The 22606-nt window shown below is 37.5% G+C and overlaps 4 protein-coding genes across 11 annotated transcripts; 2 read left to right on the forward strand and 2 right to left on the reverse strand.

Annotated features, from left to right (window-relative positions):
* Positions 1–118: 118 nt before the first annotated feature.
* On the reverse strand, positions 119–7807 carry LOC105687054. 5 transcript variants are annotated; one of them, XM_048656667.1, is made up of 4 exons: positions 7450–7807; positions 763–1056; positions 531–680; positions 119–431 (listed from the first exon to the last, which is right to left on the reverse strand). In XM_048656667.1, the coding sequence occupies exons 1-4, from the start codon at positions 7459–7461 to the stop codon at positions 264–266; spliced, it is 624 nt and encodes a 207-aa protein (XP_048512624.1). In that variant the 5' UTR covers positions 7462–7807; the 3' UTR covers positions 119–263. The 5 variants fall into 5 exon arrangements, with proteins under 5 accessions (XP_048512624.1, XP_012257806.1, XP_012257807.1 ...); XM_012402383.3 differs by lacking the exon at positions 7450–7807 and adding an exon at positions 6861–7012; XM_012402384.3 differs by lacking the exon at positions 7450–7807 and adding an exon at positions 1220–1273.
* On the forward strand, positions 2788–15680 carry LOC105687052 (serine/threonine-protein kinase OSR1). 4 transcript variants are annotated; one of them, XM_012402377.3, is made up of 12 exons: positions 2793–2975; positions 3195–3503; positions 5977–6099; positions 9178–9434; positions 10785–10897; positions 10990–11240; positions 11394–11568; positions 12323–12558; positions 12900–13014; positions 13291–13559; positions 13831–14017; positions 14145–15680. In XM_012402377.3, the coding sequence occupies exons 2-12, from the start codon at positions 3433–3435 to the stop codon at positions 14220–14222; spliced, it is 1875 nt and encodes a 624-aa protein (XP_012257800.1). In that variant the 5' UTR covers positions 2793–2975; positions 3195–3432; the 3' UTR covers positions 14223–15680. The 4 variants fall into 4 exon arrangements, with proteins under 4 accessions (XP_048511481.1, XP_012257800.1, XP_048511457.1 ...); XM_048655500.1 differs by having other exon boundaries at positions 2793–3503; positions 11394–11559; XM_048655524.1 differs by lacking the exons at positions 13831–14017; positions 14145–15680 and adding an exon at positions 13668–13822 and having other exon boundaries at positions 2788–3503.
* Positions 15681–15743: 63 nt separating this feature from the next.
* On the reverse strand, positions 15744–18609 carry LOC105687053 (prenylcysteine oxidase 1-like). The gene is made up of 7 exons (XM_012402382.3): positions 18134–18609; positions 17699–17905; positions 17417–17558; positions 16937–17240; positions 16701–16824; positions 16259–16614; positions 15744–16170 (listed from the first exon to the last, which is right to left on the reverse strand). The coding sequence occupies exons 1-7, from the start codon at positions 18216–18218 to the stop codon at positions 15886–15888; spliced, it is 1503 nt and encodes a 500-aa protein (XP_012257805.2). The 5' UTR covers positions 18219–18609; the 3' UTR covers positions 15744–15885.
* A 339-nt stretch (positions 18610–18948) lies between these two features.
* On the forward strand, positions 18949–22602 carry LOC105687051 (ATP-binding cassette sub-family F member 2). Its single transcript, XM_012402376.3, has 9 exons — positions 18949–19111; positions 19480–19659; positions 19928–20331; positions 20464–20627; positions 20704–20931; positions 21035–21422; positions 21519–21710; positions 21794–21997; positions 22114–22602. The coding sequence occupies exons 2-9, from the start codon at positions 19485–19487 to the stop codon at positions 22255–22257; spliced, it is 1899 nt and encodes a 632-aa protein (XP_012257799.1). The 5' UTR covers positions 18949–19111; positions 19480–19484; the 3' UTR covers positions 22258–22602.
* Positions 22603–22606: the final 4 nt, after the last annotated feature.

Below are 22606 nucleotides of genomic sequence, written 5' to 3' on the forward strand. Positions count from 1 at the left end.
ACGTGAAGTCATTTGTTGTTAAGATAAATATCATCAACGACCTTATTAGTAGCAGCAGCAGATCACACTGATTTTATTATTCTCTTATCGTTTTCACTTCAAATTTATAAACGATGAATTATTCAATCATCATTTTTTAATTATTGATATAACGTGATAGCAATTTTTTTGCGGACATCTAAAAAATAAAACGCATCACAAATAATACTCGCATATCGCCGAAGTATACACGTCTTGAAAAATATATTATCATCTTCCAACTGTTAATAATGTCCGGTTATGTCACCTAGGGTGGTAACAGGCCACATGCATTCGCACCCACTTGCGACTTGTCTAGAAAAGGGCTCCCAACAATCGCTGTCCCAGCGTCGTCTGACCATGAACAGGGTTTTACTTCTCTGAACACAGTGGAAACTGGGGTGGGCGCACATCTGCATCAAGACCAAAAACAACACGTGAGTAAAGATCAATTCTCGTTTTGGTGGAGACACGTAAAAATTTCTCAAAATTGATGGAAAAGAATCTTTTACTTGTTGCGCAGGTCTAGCCAAGGCTTGGACTCGTTCCGCGAAGGAATAGCTCTTGCAATAAACTTCGTGAAAATGTGGCGGCTGGTACTCGTGCTGATCATCCGTTAGCTGAACTGTCTTAGTTTTGGTTTGACAAAGGCTTCGGTACTCCTAAAAACGAACAAAAAAAAAAAAAATTAAGCGTTTAAAGCTACAGCAACGAATAGCTACAGATATTCAAGCACGTTCTCACCGTAGACGACAGCGAATTCCGATCGTCCCTTCGAATTTCTGGGAGGTCTTCGTCGTTGGATAAGACGTCTTCGAGATCATTATTGCTGTAATCATCTTCAGGAAGGTAGAAAATGTCTCGAAGTCCAGCCGTTGGTAGAGATGAAGATAATTTCGAGGTCCGCCAAGGGTCAACATTGTTCATCTCACCAGGGGGCTGAAGCTGAGGGAGAAATCGCCTTTGGAAACGTTGAGTAAAATTTAATTTCTCTGCCAGTACACCGGACATGCAGGACAAAACTAGCGCGCTGATTACCTGAAAAATTCAAAAATCAAAATAATCAGAACCGAATAATTTTCATACCGCCACAAATGCGATCGATATGTTTTGCACACGCGTCCATGTTTATACGTATTCCACAATACGTAATATTATCTGTACACACTACACGCGCATGGATGGATAATGCGACTCGCACAATTTGAAGGCCGAATCTCGTTGGTTCGTCGACGTCCATCAAAGCTATCGACTCTGCGGTACATGACGATTACATTAAGACCGAAAGACCGGACGTGCTACGGCGTCCTGCACGTGTCAATATGCTGCAGCATCAATAAACCGGGAACTTTGACTAATTTCGAGATCAAAGTTGAGTCATTAATAATTTTTTTTTTCTCCTATAAAATTCATGCACATTGATAACCGTTGTGGAGTGCGCAGCAGTTGCAGCAATGAAGATATTTCTACTTTAATATTATAACTCGTGTCGGTTGAAACTAGATTTCCGAATAGCAAAATTGCTAACAAATTTAAATCAGTGCGTATCCGCTTCTTTCATTGTACGCTCAATAGCGTACATAGTATAATTCGTTAAAACTTGTCGTAGCGTACGTATAATGCGTTCAGTTGAAAATTTCCGATAAACGAATCCCGAGCGGTGTTTTCTTGCTAAAAAAAAACCTCAACGTTTCAAATCACCGCGTTGCAGTTAAAATATATAAGTTAAAACCAGCAAGGTCATTTTTGATCGGCCCGAAGTGACGCAAATTATTCTTCCCCTGGAGGAACGTTCTATTAATTTTATACGAGGGCTCTCCCGATTCATACCTCGCATAAAGCAGTTTAACGCTATCGTAGAAAAACGGAAGATCGTTTAGTAACGTGGACATAATTCGATTATCGTTCTAACAATTAAACTTTAGACTAATCTTGCGCAACAAAAAGCAAAAAATACAAGATTACAGACGCGGAAGCTATACATATGTATAGATTATTTCATACACGTTCATCGAATTCACCTGACATTGCGGATTTTTTATCTTTTCACAATCCACATTTCCTTTCCCACATTTCATCATCGATATCCTGATAAATGCAATCATAACGTCATGCGTCATTTAAATGGTGAAATAATTCCTGCAGTATTGCAACGACTTGAATTTTTTTTTTTTCTTCTTCTTTCCATTATTGTAAAGCGACACAAAAGTTGTTCGGGAACAGGGTAAGGAATAATGCACAATAGAAATAGAAGAAAAAAAAGAGATGCATATTACATGCACGTGCAGTATATCCTCGACAACAATGATGCGACAGGAATTAGACGCTGAAAACTCATCGGTTATAAAATTTCAGGTGCATGCGTGTGTACGGAATAATCGTAGCAATTTAAAAGCCACATGAATACGGGCCTTCTTTTTGTTTTATTGTTTTTTTTTTTCTTTTTTTTTTCAACGATTCGCGCGGGGGCGTAAAGCTGCACATGAGTGGGACAAGTTTGAGAAAATAAGGTAGAATTTTTTCTGAAGACGAATATTAAGGTACGGTCGTACTTGTGTAACGTGTAGAATAACACGACGTTCGTTATAAGTAGGTATACAGCGAAACGGTGGCTACATAGTTATCCAATTGACGGATAGCGCAGAGAACCCCGTCGTTCCTCTGACTCTTCGTACAACACGTATTTATACCTATGGATGTATATATGTACATAAAAACGCAGATATAGAGACGGGAATGAACGTAATGTAGTAAGTAAGCGACGGTTGAGGTGGTAGTGATTCGTTTGGTTCAGTTAGCGACGAACTTATAGGATCATCCGACCTGATCTCTTCTCCGGTGCCTTTCAGCGGTCTGATATTCCGGGTGATTTCAATCCCTACGATTAACACATCTGCACGCGGTTAAACGACGACGTTACGATTAGTGACTGCGGAAAACAATGAAGAATAAACTGGGTATCGCTATTTTTTTAACGAAGAATTAATCTCAATGGCATAGGGCTGAGAATTCAAACCGGATTTTGAATTTAAAAGAAAATTGAAGTCCCCGTGGTGATTTTCTTTATTCATACGCGGTGCCTCGATAGCGATATTATCGAGTAGTTCGTACTTTATTTTATTTAACGTTCATTTACTAGTTTGTTGGTTTTTTCGAATAATTTTTTTGTTCTACAGTATATCAGCAGCAACACTTACGATTGTGCAGTACGACGAAATAGTTGAACAAAATTATACGCTTCCGGACTTAATGGTCATGTGGTGACATCAGTGCCTCGAACAAGTAACGATTTTATCCCCCTGTATAGCGTATATGTATAATATTTTAGACAATTGAAAAAACTATTCTATCATTTCTTTTCTATTTCGAATTTCTTCGATATGTGAAAATTAATCGACAGTTTAAAAACTTGATATGGCAACTGATTTGTGTCCCGATTTGTACCCGGTTGGATCAGTAAAAGGATCAGCTGCAGCATCTGACGGGTAAGCGTGCCAAAGAAGATAGCGTTATTCTTACTATTTTCTCTCACGAACTCAAACCCCGTTGATTCGAAAATCATTGGAACGATATCCAATCGTGAGATTATAACTTTATACGTACATCATCTCAGAAATGTAACGATAATTGTGGCGTATTCGATCAATTATTTAATTTAGCACGAGCAATTCAAGTTTCTTTTGATTGAACGCGGTCTTCGCAATTAAAAATTATTCATTCACATCGAATATAAGGTGTATAGTTTGCGAACAATCAAAACCCATGACAATGAATCGGATATGCGAGTGTATAAAATAACGTTCAATTATCTATCATACTTTTTTTTTCGCAATGATTATGAATCCCTTTGTCTTCGAAGAACTGTTTATTCTCTGGTGCAGGGATCTCGGGTATTATAATAATTCTTGCATTCTTCTAAATACCGGGCTGCTACTGCGTAACCTGTACGTAAAATATGCTATAGATATACCATAAATATGTGGCTACCTACATTTTATTTTACACGCATCTACACGCATGAAGACTTAGGTGTGCCATGACACAGGGGTCAATTGATGGTTAACTCCAACCGTTTCAAATGACCGCGACTTTCTGGTAAATTGTTTTTTTTCTTTTTTCGCGAAGCGTTGAAAAATTGAGAATTGAATAGAAAAAAAAAGAAAAGAATCATTTCAGAAATGGCGTAACGTCAGGTAGATCGAATTCAACTAATTGGATGGGGAGAATTTTTTTTTCAGTTTCAATCAAAGCGAACGACGACCAATCCTAAATTTGTACTTGTAAAATACAGAGCAAAGTCTGGTGGCCGATTGTCGTTCGCGTAGTTTGCAGAAGATCTCTCATTTATACACCTTATGTTCTTGGTTTGTGATAACACTTAGAATCCTCGTTCGAATTGACCTGCACGACGCTAGTTAGTGATCGTTTTTAACGGTTACACAAGTACACCGCATTAAATTTTCGGTCAGATTCATAGAATCTCTAGAGTTTTATAATTATTCTAGTTAATTTTATTTATTTATTTATTTATTTTTTCAAAAAGGACGCGATAACCCTCGATTAACGGTGTCAATTTTACATAATTCTACATCCTATCAATTTTACGAGGGTCATCTGATTGGTCGAATAATTAGGGCTTGTTTTGTTCCGCACCGTTTATACGGATGCCGCAGAGGCCTTAAACGACGTCCTTCATAGTCAGATCTTGAGTTCTTTTTATCAAGAATTTTATCCTTGAAAAAATATCAAGCTCGAGTACAGTTATGGCCATACAATCTGTACCAATACACCATAGCTACTCAATTCTTGCGAATGCGCTTCCTTTGCGCGTCGAAGTAAAAATGGAATAGAAAATGGAAAAATATATATTGCGAAATATGAAAATCGGGCGACGTCGATTTTCGCGTCACATCCAGTGTCGTTTTACGGACGTCACTAGGTATACGTAAGTATACGACGAAGCGAACGTCTTGGCTATCAATAGCGACTTACAACCGGTGCGCTTTGTGGTCGATTTGATACCCGCAATTTTGGGCTTTTGCAGATCAAGTGGGCATGAGAAATTCGTGGGCGAGGAAAAAAAAATATTCGCCTCATACGTCACGTAGGTAGACAGTAGGTAGCGGTGGTTTTGAGTGGTGCTATATCTTTGCAGTTGATAAATCGCTCGAGTATGATGTTATATGACGCGCGTATTTTACAACACCCTTCCGATATCCGTCACTGATCGCCAGAATCTAATCCCGAATTTTATGCAATAAAACCGTACACAGATTAAAACCAGATCGTACAACGAGCGACGCCAAAATATGAAATTATCGAATATGAGTCATGATTTTCACAGGTTGTTCGAGGGCTGTAATTCGTCGATATTATATATACATCGGCCGGATCGAACGATAAGAAAGGTTCGAAAAGATAAAATTTATGACTCAGTCGTAAAATGACACGAAAAACGAACGCTTTCAACAGCGACAACAAAAACAAGAACAGGGACAATGAAAAGCGGTTGACAGACGGAAGGGCAGACAAACATTCGTTCGTTATTGGTTTGGCTATTTTTAGCGTACAGGATAGAGTTCACCCCCCTTGGTGTCTAAATTTAACTCGTGAGGCCAATCCAGAATCGCAATTATTCTATTTAGATGACAAGCGGTTTGCCAATTTAGAAATATTCCGTCACGCGTTTGAGAGGCTTCGCGGTACAGAGATTGAAAGCTTCGAGTATCTGCCCGAGCGAAGCTTGGTCATATTTATAATATACTCCGCTATAAAATGTGTCAACAGTTTATTCTCAACGTGATCCTTTTATCGGAGAATATTTTCAAACCACGCGCGCAATGTTGACGAGAGATTATCGTCGCACGTGTGTATTGTCGAGGGCAGGGGGTCCGTTGTTGCACCCTAAGTGCCTGCAACCCGTTCAACACCCATGTATGCTCGGTTTCTCATTTACAGAGGCAAGATGAGGCAGCGAAAGACGGGGGCGTTGAGCGCCGCGGCGCCAGTTTCTACGACCGATGGCCAATTAAAGTTCCAAGACACTAGATTCTTGACAACTCTGGTACTGGGAAGAAGCAGGTAAGCTCGAAAGAATTTTTTGTTTGTTTTCCATGCGTCGTAAGCAACTATGGAAACAAAATAATAACATTATAATCATTTTATAATCGATTAAATTTAGCTGTAATTACTTCACGAACCCTTAGATTTTAATTACTCATCAATCGCGATAGAATCGATACGAATATTTGAAACAAAAAAAAAAAAAGCCAGCTTTTATCACCGCTCATCCGCCCATCACTGCAGATTTTCGTTTTAATCCTCGTGCATGGTGTCCTAAGAGAATCAAGATGAGGATCTCGGAATCGGACTTGAATAGAGAAATAAATAAATAGATAAATATTCGCACTCTCTTGTCTGTACACTCGCATAGCAATAAGATTTCAATGATTTTGCGATAAGTTATATTTTACGTGCTACCGGAAATAATTTCTAATTACGTGCGTTTTAGCAATCAGTGAAACACAATTCTCATCACATGATAATATTACGACCTATCACGCGCGTTGATTATTATCAATTTATATTTGGAAACTTTAAGCATGGCGCTTTACTGTACACGTTTTGTATTTTCGTTTATTTATTCTTTTAAACATTCGAGTTGTAGGCGATGAATTTTTTTTTCTTCTTTTTCTCTCGCCACGGGGTTGTGAAAAAGTTTCTCTTTCGCTGACGGTTCAATTAACATGATATTATATAATTATTCAAACAGAAGTTCGACATAAGCCAATACGTAATATACCAATAAAAAAGAATTCGATTGTCCGTCATAATCAACTTACGATAAAATACATTTTGTATATTTGATCGTCGTTTTTATTATTTTCTTTAATTATATGCGCTGGTGGTTGACGAGGGTGGATGAGAATCAAAAAATTTATCATGTAATCGTGTGACGTCTGAAGCTTTGAAAATAGAACTGGGCCTAGATGAGATTTCCCGTCGTATTTTATACCACCCCATTACATCAGTAAATCGGTTTTTCCTTTTTTTATATTTTTTTTTTACTTTTTTTTTTACTTTGCCTACGCAAAAACGAAAATGCCATAAAAATCTTTGTGTAAATACTAAAGCGATAACCCGTCCGTGAAACAGAAACCATATCACATTACCCCGTTAAATTAATTGAATTTTCCAATCGTACTGATTCAAACGAAGAGAAATCACGTCTGTCTGATTCTAAAATCTATACAATTAACAAACCCAGCAACCGACAATCGCTTCGCTACAATCATCACCCGCGTGGTTATGCGAATAATACGGTAAAGGACCGACGACACAAATCCGCATTTGAGGTCATCCGATCCACCCGTCAAAAGCTTTTTGATACATTTTTTTTTTTTTTTGCTGCGGTAGACAAACTTTACTCACCGGAACTGTCATAAATCGTTCACGTGATATACGACAAGATTCAAGGGCTCGATATCCACAGCCCAGAATATCTGCAGCTCTGATTTTATCTGATTTAATTTCTTTCAGTACTGTTTTTTTTTTTTTTTTTCATTATTATACGCTCGCAGCGTTGGCTGAAGAGTTCAGGCTCGCATATTTCTTGTGGCGCGCAATCGGATTTCAAATTTTCAATTCCTCTACGTTGTTGTTCGTATACTTATATGTATCAATACCGTTATCGTCGATAATATCATCATCATTATTTATTACATACTGGTGCATCAATACCTTTGCATCCACGTGTGTTTTATACCTATATCGCGTAGCATGGCGAGATAATTACGTAGATGGAGAAGTTATTTGATTTAGAGAATAACACGTGGATGAGTCAGGTGGCTTATAGCCTTAAGGTACACGAGATATATTCCTTTTCCGTAGATATACATAGTGGAAAGCAATTAAATGTATTCGTTTAATCCGAGAGTAAATTGCTGCTATAGCGTTCTTCTCGACATAATGTATGTACGCACACGTATTCGATCGTAAAACGCACATTGTTACCTTTCATCATCTTTTTCACAGTGATAGCGATTGTTGATAGAGATGTTACAGAGCTTTCAGATCTTCGCCGATCTTTTGCGAGTTGAAACTCATCATTTTATTATCTCCTTGCACGCGCGGGGTCTTTGATCTGCAAAATAATAATAAACATAGATTTATAAATTCACTAATTTACAAATATGCCTGCGTATGCATATGTTGAGATGTTTTACATTTAGACACAGGTGTATTATAGATCTTGTGTGCATTTTTATATGTATAGGTATATGTATATTATAACTGCAGGCTATAACTGGAACTAATAATATGAGATATAGGTATCCCTGTAGGTATTAAACTCATACCCTTGTACAGTAATAGATGAATTCCAAGTATGTATATTCAACCAATTCCTAGAGTTCTCGATTCTGCAAAAATTTCAAAATATTATCTACAAACGATAACACAGTGTTTGTTTGTTTTCTTTGACTATGACCTTTTGCTTTCCAATTTCACGCTGCATTTCCCCCATGGCCAAGGTTATCGATTTTAAAAAAGCATGCTAAAGTATACGTATACCGCAGGGCATGTTCCGTATCAGCCCAACTATACCTCTCCACCCCACTACGTTTTTATTTTTCTAATTTTTTCGAATGATGGAAGCATTTATTTATTCCTAAGTGTTCGATATGGAATAATTTGAAAATTAAATGTTCCATAGCGATTGATATCCTTCCATGGTCATGAAGCACTTGAATTGAACTCTGTATGACCTGAAACAAATGAAAAAGAAAAAAATAACGATAGGGTTGACATTGAGTTTAAATATCAAGGAATATGCTGTGTTCTATGATCTGCGTAACAAAATACTAAGACGTTCAATGATTCGATGAAAGAAGAGCATCGTGTTTGGGCCTTGATATTATATTTCGGCTATACCGCGTGTGGGGGGCAACTATCATGTGTAGTACGCGGTATTTTTCCTTGTTAAAAATAGCGATATTCGGTAGGCATAGCTCGGAGCTGTGGACAGACAGACTCACATACACTTGGCTTATAATGCATGCGCGTATGAATGTGAGACAGGTGGATATTAGAAGAAGCCTGAAACTGCTAGCAGCAACAGCGGCAGCAAGAGTTCTCCGAGTAACGATTTCATATCTGCAGAAAGATATCCCCGGACGTATTGCCTGCGTGTTCACCGGGGATATTCCGACAGAAGCCGTTTCGCCTGACAACAAACCAATGCGGGAGTTTACCAAGTCTTGCGCATACCAATCGTAACTGCCAAAGCTCAGGACGGGGTTCCAAACACTCGCGGCTCGGCACTGCATTAGCCTACAAAATGGCGTCGGCGAGTTCTACTGCGGTCGTACAGGGCTGGCCCAATACCAAAGACGATTACGACCTCAAGGAAGTTATCGGTAATTATCCATACATAATCACTCGTTAATACGCCGCTGTCATTTTCGTTGTTAGTTTTGAGGTGAGAAAATTCTTAAAATTCAAACCAATACAGGGTCGTTTTAAATCCCCGTATGACATACTATCTCGGTTATTACATAAAAATGATGTGTTCTTTGTGATTCGGTGGTTTTTAAAATACATTTTTTACTCATCTAATAATAAATTTGGTTATTATTAGTACACGGCAGTAATCAACGCCGTATATTTTAGCGTCAAACCGGCAGTCGAGTGACCTAACCTAGTTCCCAAACCGGACTAACCGATACAAACTTATCTGACTGGGGTCAATGCTTTTAACAAGGTTAATAAATATTTTTTCGTCTGTGTGTGTATTGTTGTCACGTTCCAAAAGGAACGTCCCCCCCCGAAATTCCCCCCGTCTTATAAATTCTCTGCCCACGCTTATCCGTTAAATACCTAATTCATTTTTATTACACCGACATGCGCTGGCAACATAAATGTTTGTACATCTTAATTTGCTGGTAGATTACCACCAGGCAAATGACTATTAATTTGATAAGGTTCTACTTTTTACATTGTCTTATGTCTGTTGTGTATTCGCATTTATTTGACACCGTATAGCTCCACCCATACTTATCAGTTGACAATCTTGTCCTTTCTGTGTTACACTTGCTTAATTAAATTGAGTTTCAATTACGAACGACCATAGGGGCAGCTCAAACCGCATGTGGCTTTTTCTTTAGTCTCTTAACAAGATTTGATTGTCAAGTATGTTGTTGGATACATTTCGACTTGTTGTTACTACACACATGTGATTCTTACTCGAGGAAAAAAACTAACAAAATACGGCATCTATGTCAAATGATTCACCGGACGAATGAATTTTCCAGAAGCGCCAAACTCGATAGATTATCGTAAAAAAATTATTTGACATTCACAAATAAATAAAATAAAATAAACTGCGTAGCAAACTGTATTTGCCGCATGCATTTAAAGGGCGAGAAGGGGGTTCGATCGTCGGCCATTTCTGGAGGGTCGATATGTACACGATTTTTATACATGTTAAAAAAAAAACCTGCAGTATATGTATACATATAAAGCTGTTGCAGTTACCGGAATTTCATTGACGGTACAGCTTTTTAAATATTTGTTCAGTCCTTTAGAATTTTTTGCTAGACCCCAGACCGATGGTGGTCTATTGTTACTGGTTCATAATTTAAATATTCAATTATCTTGATTATGACAGCATATTTTGTAGTAATGCTCCTTACAGATTTGAAAAGTCTTTACAGGCGATTCAACAATCACACTGTCTTGTTAATTCACAATTCAATGTTCTGTTCAAGGTGTTGGAGCCACCGCTGTAGTACATGCAGCATTTTGTATCCCACGACAAGAAAAATGTGCAATCAAACGAATAAATTTGGAAAAATGGAACACAAGCATGGACGAATTATTGGTACAAATTCGCAAATTATCTGAATCTCTGGTCAATCGTCTTGTCTCTTAAAATTCATTGATTATTCGGATGTCGTTTTTTCTTTTTTATAGAAAGAAATTCAAGCGATGTCATCTTGCAACCACGAAAATGTGGTAACCTATTACACCTCTTTTGTGGTGAAGGAAGAACTCTGGCTTGTTTTGAGGCTGTTGGAAGGAGGCTCCCTACTTGACATAATTAAACACAAAACGAGAACTACAAATTGCAAACATGGGGTCTTCGACGAACCTACAATAGCAACGGTACTTCGAGAAGTACTGAAAGGTCTAGAGTACTTTCACAGCAATGGTCAAATTCACAGGTATTGACAAACTTCAAATTTATTTACTAATCTAATCATTCGAATCAATAGACAATTAACTATCATACATATTCTATTCTAATTGTGAGAACTCAGAAATCGAGACCATTCAAATTCAATAATTTAAATGTAGATTAATTTTTATTTCAACAGGGATATAAAAGCTGGTAATATATTGTTGGGAGAAGATGGCACAGTTCAAATAGCTGATTTTGGTGTGAGTGCCTGGCTTGCGACGGGGCGGGATCTGAGCAGGCAAAAAGTGCGGCATACTTTTGTGGGAACACCATGCTGGATGGCACCTGAGGTCATGGAGCAGGTGAGAGAGGAAAGTTACACTACAATTTCTTAGCCTGCGATTGATGTGTTGAAATTAATAATGCAATGAAATCCTCTACATCACAAAGAATATGCCATACATTCTATATCGTTGGAAAATATGTAACACAACCTGGCTAGAGTTATGAAACAAGACATGATTCTATAATTGCTTTTAATTCTATGTCTGCGTGTGGTACTTACTTCTATCGAAGCATTACTTCTGATCAAAGCATCCAGTATCAACATCCGTTTGTGCAGATTTGTGAAAATATTTCTTACGTAACTGTACGCTATTGGATAAGTTGTTGCACGAACCAATAACAGGCTTCGAATAATACCTAGCTGTAATGCAATATTCCTAAGATTTCGGTGAGACATGTCTTTAAAAAAGGTACTGGAATCATATCAGACTAGATTCTCATCCCCTAACTGCTTGTAACTTTCTTATGTGTTTCTCGAGTTTGCATTATGGCCAGAATGAATGAATTGGTAAATAAATCTTTGCAATGCCAACAACAATTGAGGTCTATCTATACTTGCACTTCGAGTCCTGTTGGACTAAATTCAAACAGGTGATGAGTTAAAATTATAAAATTATTACGATTCTAAGCATCTTGAACGCTACTACATAAAAATTGGTTCGACGATGCAGAAACTCATATACTTTCAATATTACGGGTCCAAAATTTAACGAGAAGATTTAGTATCCGCGATCATCTTGTATGTCCATTATCATAACGTGACAACGTTTCTGGGTGCAGGATCATGGTTATGACTTCAAAGCGGATATTTGGTCGCTTGGAATTACCGCTATCGAAATGGCTAGCGGAACAGCACCTTACCATAAATACCCGCCAATGAAAGTTCTTATGTTGACTTTGCAAAATGACCCGCCAACTCTTGATACAGCCGCAGATGATAAAGATCAATACAAAGCGTATGGGAAAACATTTCGAAAAATGATTGTGGATTGTCTACAAAAGGATCCCACTAAAAGGTGACACAATTAACAAACTAATACCGTTAACTGGAGATTTATGTAAACTGGGTTACGGCGACATTCATGAAGGATCATATACATATTAATGTGTAAATAATAATTTTGTTCCAACTAGAGATATGTAAACCTTGTACAAAATATTGGGCTCTGCTGGAAGATTGAACTCCATTGATTCTGTGTAGCTTCTAATCATTCAACATAACACCTACTCATTTTTAGCTCAGTAGCAATAATTTATCAATCCAGCTGACACCAGAAAAATAAATTAACAAGTTTTATGTTTGACTAGATATTTACGCCTCTCAATACAGTGTACCGTATCGTCATTTCCATTTCAGACCAACAGCTACAGAGTTGCTGAAACATCCGTTCTTCAAAAAAGCTAAGGACAAAAAGTATCTGCAACAAACGTTAGTCGCCATTGGTCCTAGTTTGGAAACACGAGTGCAAAAAGTACGTCCATATTTTATGTGAAAAGTTTTTATTTTATTTTATAATTGTGTCTGATATCTTCGGATATTATGTACCGTAAATATGCCAAAAGAAAATCATTATTTACTGACGAGGTAATGGTGAGCAGTAATTTTTGTTTTTTTAATTAATTTCAGTATTTTTCAATTCATTATGAACCGTTATATTCTGCAGCATCTTTTGGCACTGTCTCAATGAACTTGGAATTTTTTTTGGGAGATTTAATTTTCTTGAACATTTTTTTTATGTTACTCCTAGGCTTCGAAAAGACAGCCAGGAACTTCGGGACGCTTGCACAGAACAGTTACCGGAGAATGGGTGTGGTCTTCGGAAGAAGAAGACAGTGGCGGTTCGAGCGATGGAGAAGGCGAAGAAGTCTTGCCGGTTAACACAATCGACAATGGCAGTAGTGACGACGAGGTGGTTGAGTCTGAGGAAGATTACGGTGCTGTGAAATCTGCGCAGAGTCACGTCGTCATCCAATCAGCGGAACAGAACGTACCCATAAACCTCGTGCTCAGATTACGGTGAGTCTTCGAATATTGGATTTTTCACAAGCCATAAATGGGTAGCAACTTACTCGAAACATTTTTTGTTTAACAATTCTGATTTTTTTTGAATACTTGAATTTACAGACGTCCCGATGCTCAGTTCAGTTATGAAGAGAATCCAAAGTATGTGCCTGTCCTACGCTTCCGTCCTACTTTGTCCATCCTATCGTGTTCTTCAACCCGCTATTTTGGTGTCTTTGTTAGCATCGATTGAAAAGAATTTGTACCGTATTAAAATAATTCACAGAAATCAGAAGCGGGAGCTGAACGATATCAGATTTGAATTCGCTATTGGAATTGATTCCGCTGAAGGTATTGCTGCTGAACTGGTTGGTGCTGGGTTGGTGGATGGCAAGGATATCGTTGTTATAGCAGCGAATCTACAGAAGCTTATCGACAGTGCAGGTCAATTGCGAACTGTTACATTTCCCTTGGTAAGTATAACTAAAATTAATTGTTGTGTTCGAAAATTCGTCGGTAGTTGCCCACTGAGTCTGTGAGAATGGAACAGCGTACTGATGTAGCGTTTTTATCCTACACGTAAACATAATTTTGTTATAGAATTCGGGATATGCAGCGAATGAAGTACCGGACGATAAAGCTCTGATAGGCTTTGCACAGATTTCTATCACGGATTAAGCGTGCGTGGAAATGCTTTGAACTCTCAGGATCAAGTTCTTAATCTATGCTATCGAGTAATTACGAATAATAAGGAACCAACGGCGACATGACTCAGATGCTAAATTTTACGTTGCCTTATCGATTTGAAAAGCCGGTATTTTTTTGTTTCTGTAGTAACGACATGTTACTGATTAAACGTAACATATACATATACCATGTGACAGACAGACCATGAAGATAGAAGGAAACATTAGAATATCATGTTGGAGATGAAACAAGAGACGTTTAATATTCATCATACTTGAATGTCACCGAAAAGCCAAAGTTCTTGAAGACTTAGCTGGTTCCAGAGAGCTGCGTTATGTTAAGAATTTATCAATGTAGGTAGTGTGAGGTGAGTTACACATAATCACGCAATATTGTTCATATTATATTCATCGTGTACATATTAGAAATTTAATTACCCGTCAGACGTTCCAGCTTTGTGCTTTGAACAGAAAAAGAAAAGACTTAATCAAATGAAGTCTCACAATGCGTTCCAACTTTGGCAAATCAGGCAATATGGTATCACATGCGATTGGTAAGAACTTAATCGTAATTTTACCGCTCAATGCGAAAATTGATAATCTTATTTGGTTATCGTGTGGCGTGGGAAGGATTTGATCAAATAATGTGGCACAAAAATATTTGGTCACGAATATTTCTGGTACAAAATAAGTCACCAAAATGTATCTACCGTGCTTCGTACCCTAGGACTTAGAAAGATGATAAAAAGTACTAAAAATTGTTTTGTACTTAATTGAATACAAGTATATTAAAATATATATATTTCCATGGCTTATAGCTGTATTATTAATATTCTAAATTATCACGTGCGTCTCCACATTTTTAAATATAAAAACGAGAGTATTGAATATTATTTCTTTTCACACATTCTCCTATACTATAAATTATGAACTTGTTTGTAAATATTTCAAATTTTACCGAATACATTTGAACTAATTATCACTGGTTCAAAAAGACTAGGTAGACATCCGATGCTTAAACTTCAAAATAGATGTAATTTACGTGTAGGCTAGATGATTATTTACGAAATAGATTATGTCATCGTACAATTTTAGTTATACTCTTAACGACACAACACCGGCACCTAAGACTTTGATTTATCAAACTTTCCTCACCCGTTATGAATTTCCTTATCAAATCTAGCTTAGAGACATGATAACATGTGCCTTATTCTGACACAATATGGCCATCCTTTTCTCGCTTTAAAATTCGGCTTCTAATAATAACAATCAAAATCAACTATCGTTATTATTGCCAATCAATTCGAATTTTCCAGATAGTATAGCAACATCAATTTAGTGCCAAAACGGCGTGCTATACCTATAGCAATTAGCTATATGCGCTATAGTATAATTTATTTGTACTCATATCGAGAAATATTCATCGAGAAATAAAACGTGTTTTATCGCATTCTATTCAATGGTTCTTTAATCCTATGGTTTTGTGATAAGCACACTAAAACAGCGTTGCGAGATCTTTGCACAATTCTTTTTTTTTATTTGTTTTCGATAACATTACGTAGTTTTTTTTATTCATCAATAATATTCACATCAACTCTGAGATCTTTATTATGCTGTTGTAAATATATTCGTATTTAATTATTCGTATCACAGAATTACAATTCTACATTTTGTGCTTTATTTGGTGAAGTTTGTTTTTTACAAGAGCACTTGCAATTTGTTTTATCCGTCACAGTCGAATCCAGGCAGCAGGAAATTAATTGATTGTATACCAACAATGCAACGTTTCTTCCACCTATGGCACTCATCTCCATCGCACTCGCGGCCCACTCTATCGCATTGACGTGGTACAATGAATCAAACAGCCGAAATTTATCGGAACGTGGATTTACGGAATATTTTGGGTATGCCTTCCATGGGATGGCGTGTACTTGATCGACCTAAACAGAACATTCAAATGTATAAGCACTCTTAATTAATTTACCCGGAAAGTCGGTAAAGTATAGAGTGAAGGATAAAAGGTCTTACATGAGAAAACATTGCACTGATATCGCTCGGCAACAGTCGCTCTTTACTAAAAATTTTCCATGTTCTGGAGTTATTTTCAGTCGGTCCATCCACAGGAAATAGTTTACCGACGGAATGAATTTTGGTCTCATTTGGATTACAACTCAAAATTGCATCTAACGACTCCTCTAGGCCGAAGTAACTTGGGTTTATGTCACCTTCGACGAAAGTTGCTACAGTCGTTTGATACTTCCCTGAAAACTTTAAGGCAGCATTTTTCGGAAATCCTTCAAAACTGATGTGATTCTTTTGGTCTTCCGTTAATGGTGTTGCAATTATGACTACATCGTAAGTATTCTTCATTACATTCTCGCTACCTAAAAATCAGTGAGTCAGGGCTTATTACATGCAGCTAATTAATTGAAATGAAATACAAGCAGTCAATTCTGTAATAAATTTTTACCAGCATTGTTGTAGGACAACTCATACTGTGGTAGAGATTTTTCATTTGACAAGTATCGAATCTTGCTTACTTGTGAGGGCACTACGCTTACTTTATTATTCCTATAGATAAGATGCATTGGTACCTAGAATAATTACACAACGCTGTTTAGTACAAATTTTTAGATGAGCTATTCTTAATTTTGGTGGTAAAAAAATTGAGCAATCTAATCATTGCACGATACATTTTTTGCATACCTCCTTATTTCCTCCTTTCACAGCCCAGAGATCGGCACCTGCACCGGCAACAGACACAAAGCCTACAAAACTCTGTATATCTGTGTTTTGACCATAATTTACGACTAGAGTTGCTTCAACTAATTCGTCGATAACATCCTTTGAAAATCCTTGAGCTTGAAGATGTGCTGCTGTTGATACTTCTAAGAGACTAGGGAATCCTGGATCCATTCCAGATAATAAATCAACGAAACTCTCATATGCCATTCCATCATCTTGACGTTGGTATATATTGTCAAATTTATTCAGGATGGTATTAATGTATCTGTGGATAGAATGAGTGTTCATTTATTTTTATAATTTTCTATGCACATCGGAGTGAAAGAACTTGAAATTTTGGGTAGTGAAAATTAACTTGAGGACGCGAAAATAAAAAATTTTAAACTCGTGGAAAATGCATCCAATCATTCTTACACTATGCAAATGAATCATAAAAAGTACCTATGAAGCTTTATTGGTTGTATACCGTATCTGTAAAGTAACTTTGCCAAAGTCACTATTTTCCAATTGCTCTCCGTGAAGACAAACTCACCTCCATTCCATATACCCATTAGCGATTCAGAAGTTGGTCTTTCCTCCAATCCTCAATTTATTATTAAAATTAAAAAATTAAATGCCACACACCTCAAACTTCTCTTATTCCTGATTTTAGCCAATCTCAAAGCAGAAAGTTTTTGGCAAAAGCAAAGTAATATCATGGGTAAGCTGATCAATTGATCTTACCAAGAAGCTTAGCAAAGTCTTTCATGTATTTATTTCTCGAATGAATAATGGAACCACCAGCTTCATATGTGTTATTCCCAACTGCTATGGTGGCGAGGCGTCCACCGACTGTTTTTGATTCATAAATATCAATTTCTAACTCTCCGTCCAACAATTCTGTGAGGAAGTGTGAGGCGGATGCACCCCCGATTCCTGCTCCAATAATTGCTGACAAAGGGGATGCTTAATTATTCTTTTGTCTTTCAATAATTTTGTTATGGATGGTCAATACATGTATATCATTACGGGAGGAAATTTTCATTGCTCGGAGTAGTAAATTAGCTATGTGATGACGGATGTTCATATTTCATTAATTATTATCTGATCAAAAAGTTCATTATATCTGTTCCAAAGAGATTTGACTCAAGTGTTGTGAGAATTTATATTACTGCTTACCAATTTTTGGTTTATGTACAGCATTGCAGTAGGCGTTTCCTACAAAAAACAATGCAACAAACAGAAATTTAGCCGAAATCGGCATTTTGAATCTACAGCGTGAGCTACCAATTGTCTTGAACAATGAACTTCGTATTAATCTTGCGGTGCACTTTGGTGTACACAATGAATTTTGAAGGTCAAAGGTGTGGAAGGAATAGTTTTTAACAACCCTTGGACCTAGTAATGCGCATGTCTCTACTGATCTTTTTAGGTTGAGCTTGCGCTTTTTGCCGGCGTCAAGAATTCTGGAGTTCGAACATAAGAAAAAAACTTTGTAATGTCAGCGCAATGATTATTCGAGAATAATTCACTATGAAGAAAATCTTGTTGTTAGTGAATGATTCGAGCGTTGACTGAAAATCTTCAGTCAACGAATTGAGAGCGAATAATTTGTTTCGAAATATTATTCATACACTTCCACGCGGTACCCACAGAACGCGCAAGTTCAGTCGGTTCAGATGCAAAAATGAACGAAAGAGCTGAAGAGAGTAAAGGGTTATTTACAAATTTTTCATAACTTGGAATTGACATTTCACAGCAAGCTCTTGATTATCCCAATGATCAAACAATCCTCAGTCAATTATCAACCATGAGATATAAACGTTGGATAAAAATTGTTGAATCCATGTAACGTCTCAAATAATTGAGAAATTTGTGATTACAAGGTATTTGAAGTAACACTAAACGTACAAAAAAGGAATGACCAAAGTATGGAATTATAACTTTTATGACTATTATTTATGCAACAAGTTGAACGGTTTCAAAAAAGTCCCGGGCAATTTGTGGTAATTTTCCACGGATAGATCGGGACCGCCATCTACGATGGAAAGTACCCGACCTATGCCTATCGTTCTTTCTTAATTTGACGGCTTTGCCGTTTGTACGTACACGTGAGGCAACAGCTCGTTGAGGCCGTAGATTTCTACAGATTATCAGGTATTTAGACACAAATTCACATTTTTCATTCATAAATTACACAGCTCCATAATTGTATCGAGAACGATTTGATTTAATACAAATGTGCACCTAGTTAAGAGCGTGTCATATCGCGTTTGATCATCTTTTGTCTCACCTGGAGGCCTAACACGTTTTTTGCGCTATGACTCAAGTCTCGTAAGATAATTCAGGATATTTAATTCATTAATTGATTGTCAGGTTATTCTGGTAAAATGACAGATTTCTAACCCAATTATTGTTATATAAGTAAGTCTCATTCGAATATGAGCTGTACGATTGTTCAAATGAATTGTATATCCTGGTCTATGTGTATTAAGAATGTATGTAAAAATATTTTTCAAATTTAGTGAAAATGCCGTCCGACGCCAAGAAAAAACAGCAGCAGAAGAAAAAAGATGCTGCAAAGGCTAGACAGTCCGGCAAGAAGACAACTCAGCCTCAGAACAGATCCGAAGATGATAGTAAAGAACAGAGTCCTGTGGGAGAACAACAGAATGGCACCAATGGAACTGCCCTCTGTGCAGAAGGTGGGTTAAAAATATACCGTAAGCTCAATTTTCCTTGGGAGTCAAATCGTTGTTGTCCCTTGAGTCACACTGTATTGATCTTGTTCTAAAGAAGTCAATATGTGGTATCCCATTTGTTCTTAGGAATCGGATTCATTTATTAATTTTTATTCCATTCGTGAAACTCTCAGAGTAAAAAATTACGAACCAATTCAAAATCGTCAGTCTCTGCTAATAATTGTAGTTGATCATGAAGCAGTACAATTATTTCTTACTATTCCTGCTTCAGAGGCTCTCTGTTTGAAACTGGAGGCAGACGCACGGCTCAACGCTGAAGCTCGTTCGTGTACTGGTTCACTGGCTTCTCATCCTCGTAGTCGAGATATTAAGATATCGAACTTTTCAATAACCTTCCATGGTTGCGAACTTTTGCAAGATACCATGCTCGAGTTGAATTGTGGCAGACGATATGGTCTCTTGGGTCTAAATGGTTCAGGAAAGTCTACTTTGCTTTCTGTCGTTGGTAATCGAGAAGTTCCGATACCCGAGCAGATCGATATTTTTCATCTGACTAGAGAGATGCCAGCTAGTAATAAGTCAGCATTGGAATGTGTCATGGAAGTTGACGAGGAACGAGTTAGACTTGAAAGGTTGGCTGAGGAATTGGTTGAATGTGAAGAAGAAGATGCACAGGTAATTTAAGCGTTTTAATCATTGAAGATGTCACACTGACTAAGTTCTTTCTCCTCATCATTTTTTGTTTTTTTCTCACGTAATAATTCTTGTCATGTGTTCATACCTATATTTCTTCACGCTTTGATGCAGGAACAACTCATGGACGTTTATGAGAGATTAGATGATATGAATGCAGATACAGCCGAGGCTCGTGCCGCTCATATTCTGCATGGTCTAGGTTTCACTCCTAAAATGCAGCGAACTCCGACTAAAGATTTCTCTGGAGGTTGGCGAATGCGAATAGCATTGGCAAGGTAAAATTGTTTTGTCCATTTACACGTTTCTGTTGATAATTGGTTGGTTCGTTTCAACACAAATTTTCACTCTTAGAGCCCTGTACGTGAAGCCGCATCTGCTGCTGTTAGATGAACCTACCAATCATCTTGACCTCGATGCTTGTGTTTGGCTCGAAGAAGAGCTCAAAACGTACAAGAGAATTCTTGTAATCATCTCTCATTCTCAAGATTTCCTCAATGGTATCTGCACCAACATTATTCACGTGAATAAAAAACAGCTGAAGTATTACACCGGTAATTACGAGGCATTCACCAAGACCAGGTAATGTTCATTATACCGGTGTAAAAAAAATGAAAAATACATCTAAATAATAATAACAATAATAACAAAAATATTTTAATATCGTGAACTAATTGTTGCACAGGATGGAATTGCTGGAAAATCAAGCAAAACAGTACAACTGGGAGCAAGATCAAATAGCGCACATGAAAAACTACATTGCTAGATTTGGTCACGGATCAGCAAAGTTGGCCAGACAGGCACAGTCCAAAGAAAAAACTTTAGCTAAAATGGTCGCTCAAGGTCTGACCGAGAAAGTTACCAGTGACAAGATTCTCAACTTCTACTTTCCATCTTGTGGAGGTATACCACCCCCTGTTATCATGGTGCAAAATGTCAGCTTCCGATACACGGACGACTCTCCATGGATATACAAAAATTTGGAATTTGGAATAGATCTGGATACAAGGCTTGCTTTGGTCGGACCCAACGGTGCTGGCAAGAGTACATTACTCAAATTGTTGTATGGAGAAGTGAGTCATATATTCGATGGGACCTGCCATTAAAAAACTTACTAACAAATAATCACACACATTTTTTTACTTGTCGTTTTTTCTTCGAAACGGTAGTTGGTACCCAGCAGTGGAATGATCAGAAAAAACAGTCATTTGCGTATCGCGAGGTACCACCAACACTTGCATGAACTACTGGACCTGGACCTATCTCCTCTAGATTATATGATGAAGGCTTTTCCGGATGTCAAAGAACGCGAAGAAATGCGCAAAATAATTGGTAGATATGGATTGACCGGTCGACAGCAGGTATTTCAAGATTCTTTACTTCGTTAATATTTTACAATTTGGTCTCACTAAATAAATTGTTTAACTCGTGCGATTTTCAATAGGTATGTCCCATTCGTCAATTGTCAGATGGGCAACGTTGCAGAGTCGTGTTTGCCTGGCTTGCCTGGCAAGTACCGCATCTTTTGCTGCTAGACGAACCTACCAATCATCTTGATATGGAAACTATTGATGCGCTAGCCGACGCGATCAATGATTTTGACGGCGGAATGGTTTTGGTCTCCCATGACTTTAGACTAATTAATCAGGTATGTCTTCAGTTGATATCTTGTCATCGTTCACAGCTATGAATGCAGAATTCTGCATCCTGTCTTAAGGAACGAATGTATCGTAGCAAAATTGATTTCGAAATTTCCGTTCACAGGTAGCGGAAGAAATTTGGGTGTGCGAAAATGGAACGGTCACAAAATGGCAAGGTGGCATTTTGAACTACAAGGAACACTTGAAGACCAAGGTGTTGAAGGATAACCAGAAGAGTCAGAAGGACTTCGCTGCCCGAGTCAAATAAAGTATCTTTCATCCTTCACACATTTATTCCTTTTATATCGCACCCTCCATTATATAAATTTTACGAAGAATTCAAAACTTGCCTGTCATCCGATTCAGTGCTGCTGTGTAGCACAATGATGGCCTGAGCTATCCTAGCTAATTTATTTAAATAATGAATCAGTAATAACTAAATAAAATTACTCTATCAATCAATTAATTAACGGAGGTCGTTGGCCTTCGGGGAAAACCATCAAGGTACTGTTCGGTGATTTGATACCCATGTATTATCGTGGTGAAATCACAGACACAGTGTGGAAATAATTATAGAATATTAATAAAATAATCCTACAGGAATATATGGAAACCAA

Source organism: Athalia rosae, chromosome 1 (genome assembly GCF_917208135.1).
Source record: "Athalia rosae chromosome 1, iyAthRosa1.1, whole genome shotgun sequence".
Lineage (NCBI taxonomy): Eukaryota > Metazoa > Arthropoda > Insecta > Hymenoptera > Athaliidae > Athalia > Athalia rosae.

Excerpts from the sequence above, each read along its gene's own strand:
- LOC105687052 (XM_012402377.3), top strand. The coding sequence starts at position 3,433 with ATGGCAACTGATTTGTGTCCCGATTTGTACCCGGTTGGATCAGTAAAA. Across the intron at positions 6,100-9,177 it reads CTGGTACTGGGAAGAAGCAG|AAAGATATCCCCGGACGTAT; the intron begins GTAAGCTCGAAA and ends TCATATCTGCAG. Across the intron at positions 13,560-13,830 it reads AACCTCGTGCTCAGATTACG|AAATCAGAAGCGGGAGCTGA; the intron begins GTGAGTCTTCGA and ends AATAATTCACAG.
- LOC105687054 (XM_012402383.3), bottom strand. The coding sequence starts at position 6,962 with ATGATAAATTTTTTGATTCTCATCCACCCTCGTCAACCACCAGCGCAT. Across the intron at positions 1,057-6,860 it reads TATACAAAATGTATTTTATC|GTAATCAGCGCGCTAGTTTT; the intron begins GTAAGTTGATTA and ends TGAATTTTTCAG. Across the intron at positions 432-530 it reads TGGCTAGACCTGCGCAACAA|ATGTGCGCCCACCCCAGTTT; the intron begins GTAAAAGATTCT and ends GTCTTGATGCAG.
- LOC105687053 (XM_012402382.3), bottom strand. The coding sequence starts at position 18,218 with ATGCCGATTTCGGCTAAATTTCTGTTTGTTGCATTGTTTTTTGTAGGA. Across the intron at positions 16,615-16,700 it reads GTTGTCCTACAACAATGCTG|GTAGCGAGAATGTAATGAAG; the intron begins GTAAAAATTTAT and ends ACTGATTTTTAG. Across the intron at positions 16,171-16,258 it reads TCAGTGCAATGTTTTCTCAT|GTCGATCAAGTACACGCCAT; the intron begins GTAAGACCTTTT and ends TGTTCTGTTTAG.
- LOC105687051 (XM_012402376.3), top strand. The coding sequence starts at position 19,485 with ATGCCGTCCGACGCCAAGAAAAAACAGCAGCAGAAGAAAAAAGATGCT. Across the intron at positions 21,423-21,518 it reads TCAAATTGTTGTATGGAGAA|TTGGTACCCAGCAGTGGAAT; the intron begins GTGAGTCATATA and ends TCGAAACGGTAG. Across the intron at positions 21,711-21,793 it reads GATTGACCGGTCGACAGCAG|GTATGTCCCATTCGTCAATT; the intron begins GTATTTCAAGAT and ends GATTTTCAATAG.